The 14455-nt window shown below is 39.0% G+C and overlaps 3 protein-coding genes across 8 annotated transcripts; 1 reads left to right on the top strand and 2 right to left on the bottom strand.

Annotated features, from left to right (window-relative positions):
* Nucleotides 1–415: 415 nt before the first annotated feature.
* On the bottom strand, nt 416–3954 carry brk1 (BRICK1 subunit of SCAR/WAVE actin nucleating complex). The gene is made up of 3 exons (XM_006630680.3): nt 3802–3954; nt 2268–2350; nt 416–1499 (listed from the first exon to the last, which is right to left on the bottom strand). Exons 1-3 carry the CDS (start codon nt 3917–3919, stop codon nt 1473–1475), a joined length of 228 nt encoding a protein of 75 aa, XP_006630743.1. The 5' UTR covers nt 3920–3954; the 3' UTR covers nt 416–1472.
* A 1409-nt stretch (nt 3955–5363) lies between these two features.
* gpx1a (glutathione peroxidase 1a) lies at nt 5364–7352 on the top strand. Its single transcript, XM_006630679.3, has 2 exons — nt 5364–5686; nt 6554–7352. Exons 1-2 carry the CDS (start codon nt 5459–5461, stop codon nt 6902–6904), a joined length of 579 nt encoding a protein of 192 aa, XP_006630742.2. The 5' UTR covers nt 5364–5458; the 3' UTR covers nt 6905–7352.
* A 1195-nt stretch (nt 7353–8547) lies between these two features.
* On the bottom strand, nt 8548–14387 carry LOC107077378 (uncharacterized protein C3orf62). Of its 6 annotated transcripts, none has more exons than XM_069189367.1 (5): nt 13212–14387; nt 12837–13058; nt 12385–12721; nt 11048–11130; nt 8548–10484 (listed from the first exon to the last, which is right to left on the bottom strand). In XM_069189367.1, the coding sequence occupies exons 2-5, from the start codon at nt 12892–12894 to the stop codon at nt 10222–10224; spliced, it is 741 nt and encodes a 246-aa protein (XP_069045468.1). In that variant the 5' UTR covers nt 12895–13058; nt 13212–14387; the 3' UTR covers nt 8548–10221. The 6 variants fall into 6 exon arrangements, with proteins under 6 accessions (XP_069045468.1, XP_015202812.2, XP_015202813.2 ...); XM_015347326.2 differs by having other exon boundaries at nt 12976–13058; XM_015347327.2 differs by having other exon boundaries at nt 13003–13058.
* Nucleotides 14388–14455: the final 68 nt, after the last annotated feature.

Genomic DNA, 14455 nt, shown 5'->3' with positions numbered 1-14455 from the left:
AAAAAAAGACAAGAGAAAACGCAAAGTTTCGGCCGTGGAGCCTTCATCAGGTGTGAATGTATGTAATTGCATTTTCATGGTGCCATGGTTGTACATGATAGTCTCTGAAAAAAATAATTGGGAGATGAAGCAGTTAAAAGATGATTATAATAGGGGTTAGAAGAATGTAGGTATTGACCACAGGTCTTTTTAAATATTTTAATAAGTCCGACACCAAGAACTGCAAATATCTGACTTAAGCTTGTAACCTAAAAAAACTAGACACCTAATAAATTAATAGCAGAAGCTAATTCCACAAATAAAAGAAAAAAAGGCTTTGACAGTGGGGAAACAGTGTTTTCTTCTTTTGTTTGACCTTTCAGCATGAAATTACCATCTACAGTATTCCTTTATAGATCGCACGCCAACACAGCTCCTTCCTCAATCGCACACACAACATGTCTTTTATTTGGCTTGGCATTACAGTTAATTAAGCACAGAAAAAAAAAAACCTCCACCACACCACTTTTTTCCAATTTTAATTTTTCAAACATAAATGGTACAGTTATATTACACTTACACAAAGTTTAAAAAAAAGAGCTTAGAAAAAAAAATAAGAGATACAGTAGCAGAGGTCTGCAGAGCTGGTCCTGGAGAGCCAAGGTGTCCTCTGGTTTTCATTACAGCTGACGTCATTAGGAAAAGCTAAACTTTTTTTTAAGGATCTCTGGTCATGCACCAATTAAGGTATGTATGTATGTAATGTATAGTACGAGCGCTGTTGGAAGGGGACATTCCAGGATCAGGGATGCAGACCCCTGCAGTACAGTGTCCACAATAAGAGAATTAACTTGGCACTCTGGGACTTCTCTTCATTTCCTGCACTGTGCCCATGATAGAAGGGTTATGACTGGTTGTCTCTGCTACACGAGCACCCTCTATGCATTCTGCAAGCACCACCTCCCTGTCTGCTTTAGTAAAAGAGGGATTAGGGGGTGAGGATTTCTAAAAGAAGGGGTGAGGTTTAAAGGTTCAAAGGACAGTTGGATTTTCAGTGACATTTTTTTTTAGTTACTGCTTCACTCATTCACAAGCACAAGGTACACTTCATGCTGCTTATAGTAGTTAACTCCTCATTCCTGCGGGCTACTGCGAGTTGTCTCCACGTTTACATTACCTGCTAAAATTATTATGCGGTGTTCTGTGCAGTTCTAAACACTGTCCTCAAATGCCACCATCATTTTGAGGAGAGTGCCAAAAGTAAGCAACAGGTCTTGGGACTTAAAAGATATCCAGAGGGATTAAGAGAAAAGGAAAGCCACGCACACATCTCATTTGGGAAGGTCTTTTAGTTGTCCCGTGCAAACACAAATGTGTCTAAAGTATGCAAGCATATTTTAAAAAATGTTATAAAATGGAAGAAGGTGATGTTTGGGTGCCATTGTTATACAGAGCTACTCCAGGCTCTTCTGAATCCTGTGTCCCCGTGCGGCCTAAGTCAATGTCTCCCCCTTTGTAACCTATACAGAAAGAAGAATAATGAGTTTAATATTAATGACATTCATCCTTCACTGGAAAGCACTTAGCATCCAGAAAAAAATGACATAATTATTTGGCTTTTGATGTTGTTAAAATATAGCTGATCTTAAAAAAACCTTTAATGTGCTATTAGCTTTGTCACTTTAACGACCAGAGACTAGTATTTATAAGCAAAGATACAGCTCTCAGTTATCACCTGTCTCATGGAAATTATGCATTTGGATATCTGCAATGAGACCAGGACATGAGCAGAAATCTGCCCTGCGGCTGTCTGCAGAGGAATTGCATTTTCAGTACAGAATCAAAACAGCAAATAAAGGCCATGAGGTACTGTATGAGTCAAAGGCAATACACTGAGTAGGTGTTACTGCAACACACTCTACCAGAATGAATCTGGAGATTGCAACATTAAAATATTGACTTTATGGTGAAGTTTTCTGACCCACCTACCCTCTTTTTGTAACAATGACTGTGCAGGGAAATGAAACACAAAAAAAAAACAAGTAATTTTCAATTCTCAAGGCAACTATCCCACATTCCCAATGACTGTGTGTACAATGAACACTCCTCCTACTAAACAATTCCCGTTCAATGGCGAGTCATCAGTTAATTGTGACTGGAACTTCGAGAACAAATACATTTGTCATTTTTTCCCCCCCTAGAAGGATGAAATGAAGCACAGGGAAATCCAGAATGCTAGTATTTAAATATTGAAGTATCAGTGCCCCACAACAGATCCTACTACTTACCCTAGCCTCAATGTATTCAATTCTCCTCTCCAGCGCCGTCAGCTTCTCATTCAGAGTTGCCAATCGGGACCGACAGGACATATCTATACATGAGAAACCTGCTGTTGAGTACTGCTGTAACACAACTGTGCAGCAGACAATCCTGCAGCTGTTGGGTCCAATCAGTTTAGCCCAAGCTGTCAGTGTGATGAGTGCAGGTCTCCCTACCGAGATTCAATCCGATCACTTGCAGGCTCCCAACATGCACTGTCTCCCTAGACAGCAGATATCCTCTCCTTGACAAAAGACCAGGTCTTTTGAGTTTTATAACTATCATACCAGAACCTATATCAAACAAGCCACTGCAGTTGACACTTTTAGTAACCTGAAAAAAAATACAAAATACTGAAGCATCTCCGATAGTTAGGAACACTGCTAAGTACTACATTGTTATACAACCCTAAAACCCTGTGACACAAAAGAGACTTTTTCAGCTGCCCCCTGGTTAACAGGTTCTCTTGAATTCAACATCACATTCCATGACAAGCTTTCCCTAGGGCAGAGAAGATGCTAAAAAACTGAAGATCCTCAGCACTAGGCAGTAGCCTATGTACTTGTTTCTGGGCTGCTAATAATAAAATAACGTGTTCACGTGTTCCTTCTTCAAGCAGGAGCTCCCCAGTCCCCAACACCTGCTAGTTTATTAATTGATCTAATAACCGGATTGATTTGAAACCTCCAATTATTTCCAGGTCCTAAACATGTTGGAGATCGCCTTCTGACTTCTGCAATTCATAAGTCCATCATTTGAGTGGAACAAAATTGCAAATGCTCCAATCAAGCACAGTGTTGGCTCAATTAAGTGTTCAATTAGGGAAAATGTTAGGTTAGGTGCGTTACACCCAAAGAATAAGGTTGGATACCCCCTGCTTTAAGCAATATGATAACAAATTTACATGTACATCATGGGGCAACATCAGGGAAACATCAAAACTGCAGCAACATCTATAGTGCACTGGGGCTGTCCAGAGGCGGAAGCTGTAAAATGGCCTCAGGTCTGAATTCGTGTCCTAATGTGCCTGTTCCTATAGAGTAATTTAACCTCTTTCAAATAACGTGGCTGAGCAAAGATAATTACATTCATAACCCCATCCGGACCACCCAGTAACGGAATGCTAAACGTTGACAAGATTTCTGTTTAAAAAAAAATCCTACGGAATGGGTTTAAAGAGCTATCTGGTACAAATAAAAATACAAATCACCCAGATTTATGGGTGTATGCTTTAACTAAATACAACTGCCCTATCCCTTGAGGATGTTGACCGAACATACTCTTAAACGTTACGTCGCTCAAAGCCCACCGAATTAAAAGACTGACAGTTTCAGCTAAGATATGTATTATAAATTGCAACAGTGTGGTTTATGTCATACAGTACTTAAATACAACAGAAAACCCGATGCATTTTAAGAATGAGACGGCAGCAGGGCAAGGCCTAGTTTTCTGTATTAAACATCTCTGACCCTTCATATTCGCCTTCAGTTCAAAATCTCTTACCGAACGAGTTGAGGAAATCTGCGATTTTCTTAATGCTGCTGGTAATAACTTCTATATATTCTCGATTTGCCCAGTCTTGGTGAATCTCTCTCTGGACGGGATCTTCCTGGCCGGCCATTTTCCCGCAGATCTGGACTGAGACAGAGCGCCGCCTACCTGCTGTTCCCCCGCCGAGACTGTACCACATTTCAACAGGAGAGGGCGCTATTAATACACAAGTCGCAGCTACGCTCAGAAGTGTTCGGGCTGATCGAAGTGTTGTGAAATAAAGCTTCCGTCCGTCGCCATCGTTTGTCTCGAAATGTGATTTGTAATATTAATTTTCGTCATTTTCCTTACTGTTTTTTTTTGTTTAATGTTGAAAAGGGAAACCCTGCAACGCAAGAAAGGTGACAAACAAGATGAGGCAATTCGGTATACCTAACTGGCTTAATTGCTATGTAGCTGAGTGATCAGATGATATCATGCAGCTGTCTCTAGACAGAAACCATTGTATCGGTGTCAGCATGTTAATAGGTATCTTGTTCCATGTTCTCAAACATATTTCTGTATGTTCTGTAAATATGCGTCTTCTGTTCTTGGTTTGGTTAGATGCTCTTCTATATAATTTATGCTTGAGTGGGCTATAAAAATATACGTACGAAATGTAAGGACGTACAGCGTGTTTCACACCGAAGATGGTTATTTAAAAGACCGTGAAAAAATGGAAGTTAGTATTTATATAGGACAAGATATGTCTTAAAGCGTCTAACGCCTTTCACTACTTCTATGAAAGAACCGCCGTACTTTGCTTAGTCCAATCCTCTTCTTACTCCCGAAACAATAGTTATTAATACTGCATAAGTCTCGATATATACAGTTACTCCAGGAATCGGTTTTTAAACCCATTTGAAGGTAAAGACAACGTGAATATCCAACTTTATTTTTACCTACTTGAACTATAGCTTTATTTTTGCCGAGTCATCATGAAAAAGGCTAATTATTTTCTACTGGCATCGCAGATTGTTTTCCAAGTTAAATTCGCCTACATACCCCTATTTACATACTATCACACTTTATCACCCAATAAAGATTATTTTGTGTTGTCCCTTTTATTAACTCTGGTGCAATTAAAACTGAGATTGCCGACACTGAAATAAGCGATTTCTAACCTATCTCGTTTCCTTACACAATATCTATTTCCTCCTGTTACAATAGGAGGCCTTGGTCCGTTTGTACACCACCCTGCTAACATCGGTTATTTCAAACCTTACATACAAAAGAGATAAAGCTATCGTTTCCTTTCACAGCGTTATCTGATATAGGAACATACTTTGTGCTTTTTTGTCGTTTTATACATTGATTAAAATATCGAAAACATTTTCCTTTTGCAGGAGTTCTTGGGCACTTTGGGGTTATTTCTCAACACAAATATTCCATTTAGCCCCACGCATAAATATTACGCATAGACGCAGAAGCCGCCTAGTGTTCTGTTTTGTTCATATAAGGGTTTCTGTAATTTGCATTTTGGAAAACTTCCTCAAAAAATTATTAACATTTGAAGGCCAGCCCCTTAACACCTCCCCTTTCCTTGCGCACCACCTGGAACCAGCGTCTCCAGGCTCGGGTACAAAAGGGACCTGACAGCGGGAAAGCAGGACAGTCTTTGGGTTTCAAGATGGCTGGAGGGATGAAGAAGTTTTACGATTTCTCGATGAATCTCCTGTCCACGGGAGAAGCGTATAACTTCTCCACGCTGAAGGGCAAGGTCGTGCTGATCGAGAACGTGGCGTCTCTCTGAGGCACGACCACCAGGGATTACACCCAGATGAACCAGCTCCAGCAGCGCTACGGCGCCCAGGGGCTGGTGGTACTGGGGGTGCCCTGTAACCAGTTCGGATATCAGGTAGGGAGGTTACTCCTTCTGACCGCAGGAGCAATTTCCTTTAGCTTGAAGTACCTTAGTGGCTCTCTAGTTTCATAGGAAGTTAGAAAAACGGTAACTTTGTGACGTTTCCGTTATCTGGTGAAGGCAAGGCTTCACCTGAGTTCACAAGGAAATGGAAATCTCATAATTTCGATGGTACTTTTTATTGCTTAATGTTCAGGTTTTTTTTTGCGAGCTGTTTGCACATGAGCCGCTGAAATAATCTTGTTTATCTTTTGGGCTATCGGTTAAAAGGAAACGGTAATCGTTCGGTTTTTCAAGTGTGTATTCTTAATTGATTGAAGTGAAATATTAGCTTTGAAGTAACCTAAATGATTAAACTTCAGTTCTTTTTTTGTTGTGTGGTAATCGGGCGTTGTAAGCCCCATTTTTTTTATATATTAGACCAATTGTGATAATGTTGCAGGAGGACTGAGTTGTCGCGTTGAACAAATTGTTTTTGGGAGGCTAGGATTTACAGGACCCATTTACCAACATACTGGGAGAAAATGTCCCAGTGAAATAATGATAATAATTATGATGGTAAAACAAAGTTCATTCGGTTTTTCAGGGATAATCAACCTTAACACTTTTTTAGTTCAACGCCATTAAATACATTTTAAACATTACAATAAATTACTGAATTGATTCCTAACTGATGGCAAGTTTAAAAATGAAAAATTATCTGGAGAAAATGGAGGTGCTATAACTGCTCTGGCTGTTTTTGTACTCGGCTATTATACTCTAATCCTGTAGTGCTTCAATTGACTATAAAAGGGTTATTAGATATATTTCAGACATTCAGTTGAGCCATTTATAACCAATTATGTTCCTACAATTCCACAGGAGAATTGTAAGAACGAAGAGATTCTCAATTCCTTGAAGTATGTCCGTCCAGGCAATGGGTTTGTGCCGGATTTCCTTCTGACGCAGAAGGTGGATGTGAATGGGAAGGATGCCCACCCCCTGTTCACATTCCTTAAGGAGCAGTTGCCTTACCCCAGTGATGACAACCTGTCCCTCATGACCGACCCCAAGTACATCATCTGGAGCCCGGTCTGCAGGAATGACATCTCGTGGAACTTCGAGAAGTTCCTCATTGGCCCTGATGGCAAGCCGTTCAAGCGCTACAGCAGACGATTTCTCACCAGCGACATCGAGGAAGACGTCAAAAAGCTGCTGAGCTTGGCCAAGTAGACAGGCCCTTTCTTTAGAGAAGCATTAGTGTGGCTAGAGATAAGCCTGAAGTAACATGAGCGCCATGAAAGATAGTAATGATTCTGCTTCATCTGTTAATCTGCAGTCTGCACATTTTCAGAAATAGTGGGTTTCTTCTTTGCTTCACACAACTGTCGCTGTGTATCTCTTAACACCAAATTGGCGAGACTGTTATTTCTTGCCTGCTTTTGCCTCTGCGAGAAAAGCATGTGGGTGTCTCCCAACTCTGTTTATGCTCTCTAGAGCAAGGTGCTGCTGTGTTTAGTCTCTTTACTGAATGAAGGTGCCCTTTGAAACATGTGCAGAGAAGGGTGTCTGATGTAAATGTAAAAGCCTTAACCTAACAGTAGCATTTGGCCCTCGTAAAGCATAGCTGAGTTACTGGGATTTTGTGTATTGTGGAAAAATAAATTTTCTTTACAAAGAATGTGATTGTAAACTTTGGTTTATTTACTATCCCCCTTCCACTCAGTATCCTTGAACAATTAAAATTTATTATAGAAGGGCTTCAATTGGGACTTTTACCAGAAGTTTTTTTTTTAAATACTGAGCTCATTCCATCGCCTGTTTGCTCCATTTCATTTTTATGCTTTTTTGATTACTGATTACTTTCTATTTGGCATCTTTCATTTGCCTACCCTTTTATTTATCTTTCACCCTGATTCACCCATAGCTCAGAGCAGTTTTCAAGGTCATATGATGAATGCTTCAGTTTGCAATAACCGAGTCATGCTGACGGAGGGGGAAAAAAGTAAAGCCATTTACATTTTCCTCCATCACTCAAACACTATTTTGTTTATTCTTTCTCATTACATTAATAGTTACAGAAGTTGTGATTCACGTCTTGTTCAAGTTTTTAGTCAAGCTTCAGTTGCAAGGCCTTTTTTATCTAGATCTGTACCTTTTACTGTAAATAATCCCAATAGATATTAAGAAGATTGGGGGGTAACTTGCATAAAGTGACTAATAGTATTGAGGTGTAATTATTTCATTTATGGCCTAACAAGGAATAAAAATACTCCAGATATTTTTTTTTTAACATGTAAAGCCTGTGAAATACCTCTACTTCCGTTATTCCAATTGTATACTATTTGAATACTTTCAATTTCCAGTATAAAAATGTAAATGTTAAACATGCATTCACTGTAGTGAAAAGATATTTGATTTGTTAAGCCGGGTTAGTTTTGCTTGTAGCACACTTCCTCTTAAAGTTGTGCAAGATGTTAATTTTTTAAACTATAATTCCTCAATGTGTTGCATCAGAAGAGAAAACCCTCTCGTGTTAAGTTTTATTGGGATGAAAAAAAACATGTGGTTTCCGGAGTTCTATAAATCAGCCAGATTTCTGAAAGTGTGAGATAGTCTTCCTCCCAGTTATTTAAACCATGAACTAAGAAAACATCAAATCTGACAAATTCTAAACAGGTATTTTGGAACTGAAGTGTGTAGTTTCTTAGAATTAAAATGTTGCTATAATGATTACTTTCTATTTGGCATCTTTCATTTGCCTACCCTTTTATTTGGAATCTTTCACCCTGATTCACCCATAGCTCAGAGCAGTTTTCAAGGTCATATGATGAATGCTTCAGATTGCAATAACCGAGTCATGCTGACGGAGGAAAAAAAGTAAAGCCCTTGGTTTATTCTTTTTAATTTCATTAATAGTTACAGAAGCTGTGATTCACATCTTGTTCAAAAGTTTTTAGTCAAGCTTCAGTTTTTTATAACTACCTACCAAATATAACCAATACTGTTTTTTATGCATAGTGAATAACTTTAAAAATAGGGTATTTCAATTTGCTTAATCTTCAACTAACCAGGAAGATTAAGAGATAAATCTCTCTTCAAGGCATAACCGGAGGGGTGGAGGTAGAGCAGGAAACAGACTTTGTATGCTTTAGTTAAATCCTGCTTCTCAATAACTACAGAATGACTGAATATTCTTTATATCCACATAGTATGTACCTAGTATTACATACATATACATAGCTGAGGTAAATACTTAAAGAGGAAATGCAATGCTATTTTTATATTTCAGGGTTAGAAAGAATCAGGATTGATAAGTGCATTTCAGACCACAATAGAAGTAAAACATACACAGCAACTTGTAAAATCCCCAATTTACATCACAAAATAGTTTACATTTCCAGGTATGTGCAGCGCCATATTGTGTGATTCATAACGAGACAACAAAACTTAAAGAGGCCATATTACTTTAACAAGCTGACTTGTGAATACATTGCTTTTAAACCAATAGAAACATTGCTCTTGATTTTGAGAGAGTTTTGCCGATAAATGGAACTTGTTAACTCTGCATGCAGATCGCGTTGGAAACTTTCTGCAGTGAAATATCTTCTGCAAAACCTGTACTTAATTCCCTTGTACATCACATAACATTAGTTATTACAGTGACTAGTGGGCAGGAAGAGCCATGTCACGTCACATTTGTGGGAACTTTGCTGCAACTTACCATACTGTCATACCAAGTTTTTCTATACCATTAATGGATTTATTTTATTACCAGGATTTAATAACTAGTCTGTAAAATTGGGACTGTAGTTTCCCTTTAAATGTAATCATTTCACAAATAGTTTGCATTGAGTCTAAACAATTCACTCAGTTTTTTGTAAAGGGTAGTCTCAAAATAATTTGATTTTTTTATTGAAACATTTTGACCTGTACACTGGTATACTCTATACTGCCATGCTTTGGCCTTCAGTGTTAATTACAACAAAGCTTTTCTATATTTTGAAGGCTAAAATACACTTAAGGGTGTATTTTTTTTTTACTTTGTCTATGTACAAATGTATTGTTATTTAATTACCTTACATGTATTACAGTTAGAAAAATATACACCTTATAAGACTTTGGAAAAGACTAAACATTTGTGATAAACATAAAAATAAATATGAAAACACAGCTTGGATAAAAAAATCTAAACAGTTATTCATCATTAATCAGTACTTCCTTTTATTTTTATTAATTGAAACCTGGAGGATGTCATATTATGAGCTTGAATGATATCTACTGGAACAGCTGAAATTATATTAAAGGTGTTGATTAATAATAGATAACTGCATCTTGACTAAATATCCTCATAACTGTCATCAAGTGTGCAGGAGATGCACAGTGTAGCTTTTCTGATATACTTAAAAAATTAAACATCTGAGTTAGTGATAGAGGTCTCCTATTGTAAGATGCAACAACCTGGGGGCCCAACTATTTGTGAAAATTAGGTGGAGAAATATGATGCAACTTTCAAATTGGCAACTGCGCATAACACACTTTTTAAGGAACTAACTGAAGAAGCGATTGCAATAAAATAGAAGGTCATACTCTTGCTCCATTTCCAGTGCAGCCTCTATCATGTTGTGTTCCTCTGTTTCTGAAGTGTTCTCTTTACTGCTTCCTTCTAGTGAGCTTTTAAGCTCATCTCCACACAGCATTGTAAGGTTGTCCAGTTCTGCTCCTTGGCTCATATTACAGTACACTCTATTCAACGTGTTCTCAAACTCCAACTTCCCAGCTAGATCCTCTAGTGCCTGGATGTCTTCAAAATCTTTGAATGGAAAAGATGTATAACATACAATTGAAGTTTGGGGTTATGTCATTTTAACACTTAGGATCAGCTTTTACAAATGTCTTATGCTTTCTGCAGCCAGCTTTGTTGGGTACCCACTAGCCATAATATTGGGGACCCCCAAGCAAACTGACTTCTTACTGACTGTCGATGCATACTTGGCTTAAGGAACATCAGGCTTCCGCAACTTTCTATGGTCTGAGCAATCTTCAGAATTAAATTAAAATGAAAACATGCAAAACTGGAGTAATGTCCTCCTCAATCCCAAACATCGTTATCCTTATCACAGTCTTAAAACGTGGTCCATTTATTCCTTAAAGAATAATGTTAAAGATTCTGGGCTGCAAATATGTAAAAAGCCTTTCAGAATACATGCCACTGATTAGAACAGCACATAACGTTTGAAATATAGCATGGGTTTAAAGATGATGTTTTCCTCTGTTCTTTTAAGCATGCATTTACATGGTGTTAAGTGTTTTATGCTTTTATGCATTTGCTTCATCATAAGCCAATGCTTGTCATTAACTGTAGCCACATATTACCTTCTAGCAAATCCTGAGCAAGTGGAAGATCAGAACTGCTTGAAAATGAACAGTCCAGTTTTCCACAAATGAAAGCCTCTTCCCTGATAAATAAGGAGATGGTTTTATATGCAGGTGATTAAATGCAGAAAACCTTTTAAAATTGAATTACAATGCCTAAGCCTTCTTTACCCAGTGATAGCCTACATAACATGAACTTCTTTTGCAATCAGAAGTATTCAGGATGAGAAACAATGAGGAATCGGGAGTACAAATTACGAAGTAGTTGAAATAACATACATTCAAATCAACTTCAAAGGTAAGGGCAGAGCACTCACTGTTAATTTATTCCCACATCTATAACAACTGGACTATTTTTTTCCCAAAGAATAAAACTGTTTTATATATGGTGCATGAAATATAAGATTTATTTTTAATTAAAAAGCCTGAGGACCTCCAAAGCCTGGTAAATCTTAAAAAGTGTCTGTATCTAATTCATTTTTTATTAGTTCTTTTTTTAGCTACAACAGCTCTCTATACAGCAGCTTACTATCTCATGTTACGCCTCGCAAAACTGTAAGATAAACTGAAAAAGAAATAATTATTCATCCAATTATGGTCAAGCCAGCAGCCATATCACCCTGCAGCTCGCAACTGGGTACCCACTGATGCCAAGCGGGGTTGAGCCAGGTCAGTACCTGGATGGGAGATCCCCTGGGAAGCTATGGTTGCTGCTGGAAGCGGTGTTAGTGGGACCAGCTGGGGACGCCCACCCTGCGGTCTGTGTGGGTCCCGATACCCTGGTATACTGGTGGGGACACTATACTGTAGTGGGCGCTGTCTTTCGGATGAGACGTTAAACCGAGGTCCTGACTCTCTGTGGTCATTAAAGATCCCTGTGCATTTCTCGATAAGAGTAGGGAGTTTTCCTGGTGTACGGGCTAAATCCCCCCCTCAGCCTTTACCGTGACCTCCAAATTGTCCCCATGTATGATTGGCTTGCGATGGACTGGCGCCCCATCCATGGTGTACCCTGCGTTATGCTCACTGCTTGCCGGGTAGGCTCCGGCTTCGTTTGCTATAAACTGGTTTGGAAAATGACATGACAAAACCCATGTCAACAGAAAAACGTCGTATAACAGATAAAAAGTCTCGTTTAATGACTGTTGTCTGTGCTCAGCACCGGGGCAGCCTGCAATTAAAATGATGTTTTGAAAACATTCATTCTGAGAATCAGTAAGGTGCACACCCAAAATACAAACTATGCTATTTTGTTTTCATTATTTATCATAATCATCGCCATAAACCCAATCCTCCTTTTCCTTAAACAAGAGAAAAATCCCTATAAACTAACTTACCCTGGAAAAACCGGAGAAGACAATGACAGTAATGTGGGTGAAACTGCACCGCACAACAGTGGCAAGTTAGAGGAGCAGAGGGAATCCCTGTGTTCCGGGGAGGCAGGAAGGAAACAGTGAACTGCCCCGGGCCGAAGGACACAGTCAGGGGCCTCTCCAGAGAAGGCCAACAGCCGCGGAGTGGGAGCGACGGAGGGCTGCGGAGCCTGGCGCTCCAGCGCGCAGGCGACCAGAAGGCAGCCCTGGGCCGCCGCGCTTCCCTCCAGTGCCCGATCCAGAGCCGCAGACAGCCCCTGCCTGCACCGCCGCAACTTCTCGGACATGACTAGTAGCCGCCCTGTTACAAAACAGACAAGAAGCCAAAACTGCCATCTTTACGTTCTGACTGCGAAGTCGGGATCAATCTTTGTACTGTTATTTTTTTATTTCAATTTGTGCGAGCTGTATGGTACCAGAATCGCCTTTCAGCTCCTTCATTGAGCTGCGGGTACTGATTCGCGGGCTGGCCATCCACAGCCGCGCACGTTATCCTTAAATGCTTATAAAAGTTAATACCGGTAACGAAAATACCAGCCTGCGACTGTTACCAACTTAATTTAGGGTTGTGGGAGTACGGACTTAGCTGCCCAGCGATCCTGTTGATGCCGATACTCAGTCTTTTTTTCCAGAAGCGTCTAGAACGAGATCACAGTATCAATTAACCACTGACCGCCTAACTGACTGGACGGGCCGAATGGCCGTATCTAGTTTAATAGTTAACGCAACCGTTAATGTCTTAACAAACATCACTACCAACAACAATAAATAAAGTATTTAGACTTCTGTACCGTTCACACATGTCCGTTACCGTTTGTTCCAACAACCGTTGAGGACAGAGTACTGTATCACGAGAATAATCACTTTGTGTTAATAAAAACGTGTCTCCCGTAATTTCTTAATAAACCTCACTATCAACCACAATAATAACAAATATAGTATTTGAACTTCTGTACCGTTCACATCTGTTCGTTACCGTTTGTTCCAGCAACGTCGAGGACAGAGTACTGTACCACGAGAACAATTGACTACTTTGTGTTAATATTATGCTAATATTCGATTTTTTAAAGTGTAAGAACATGCAATAGACATTGATATCAGCCCAAGGCTTTCCTCTGAATTGGTTTTGTTATATTCGACGCGGTCTTTCTGCATCCTTGTGGATCTGCAGGTATTATGTATTAGTTTTCAAGTACTTTGCAAGATAATATGGAATTCATATTTCAAATTAAAATCGAAATATTTCAATTTTTATAAAATATGTCAACATCATGCTTCGGGCCATCAAAGAAACTCCATCAGTATTGAAATAAATGTTTACTTATCGAGTTAAATTGTACAAAGGCTTTAGAAATCAATGATAAAGATGGATGTTGTGTAGTCAGAAAATCATAAACTTATCAGTCTCACTTCTGTGACTGGTAAGATTAAGGAAACAATATACATTAGGAGAACCGGCAAAACAATGTGAAAACCATAATGGATTTATAAGAGGAAGGAATGACCAGATGTCTATGAATGCAATTAGCTAAATGTATTCATGTGTTTCAGATTTCCCCAAAGGTTTTGGTATCCCTTCTTAAAAGGTTAATCTTGAAGTGTAGATATCTAATGTAACATATGCATATGCTAAAGGAAACAAGATGTTATTCATAGATCCTAACAAAACTCTTCCAACTCTTTTGTTTACCTTACACAACACAAAGATAGTACGAACTGACTGGAAATATCTAATGTAATGAATGCCCTTCCATTAAAAGGCTGAATAAATTAAATCAGGTAATTACGCAGAAGGTTAATAGTGACACATGAATTTCCCACTCCAGATAAAATGTGCGCGTTTTCATAAACTCTCAAGATAGCGGTCAACCAATTTCTGCAGTAAATGTCCACTTAAGGCTTCAATTATCTATTTAGGGTGGGATGGAATGAAAACAGGTGTGTAGGTCACCAGGACCAGGATTTGGGACAACTACTCTAGGTCATTGATGGTTATCAATAAAAGCTATCGATGCTCAGACCCCCACCATAAAAT

Source organism: Lepisosteus oculatus, chromosome 4 (assembly GCF_040954835.1).
Source record: "Lepisosteus oculatus isolate fLepOcu1 chromosome 4, fLepOcu1.hap2, whole genome shotgun sequence".
NCBI classification, from domain to species: Eukaryota; Metazoa; Chordata; class Actinopteri; order Semionotiformes; family Lepisosteidae; genus Lepisosteus; species Lepisosteus oculatus.
Note: the sequence above shows the minus strand (reverse complement) of the source record. Positions and strands in the feature narration are given on the sequence as shown.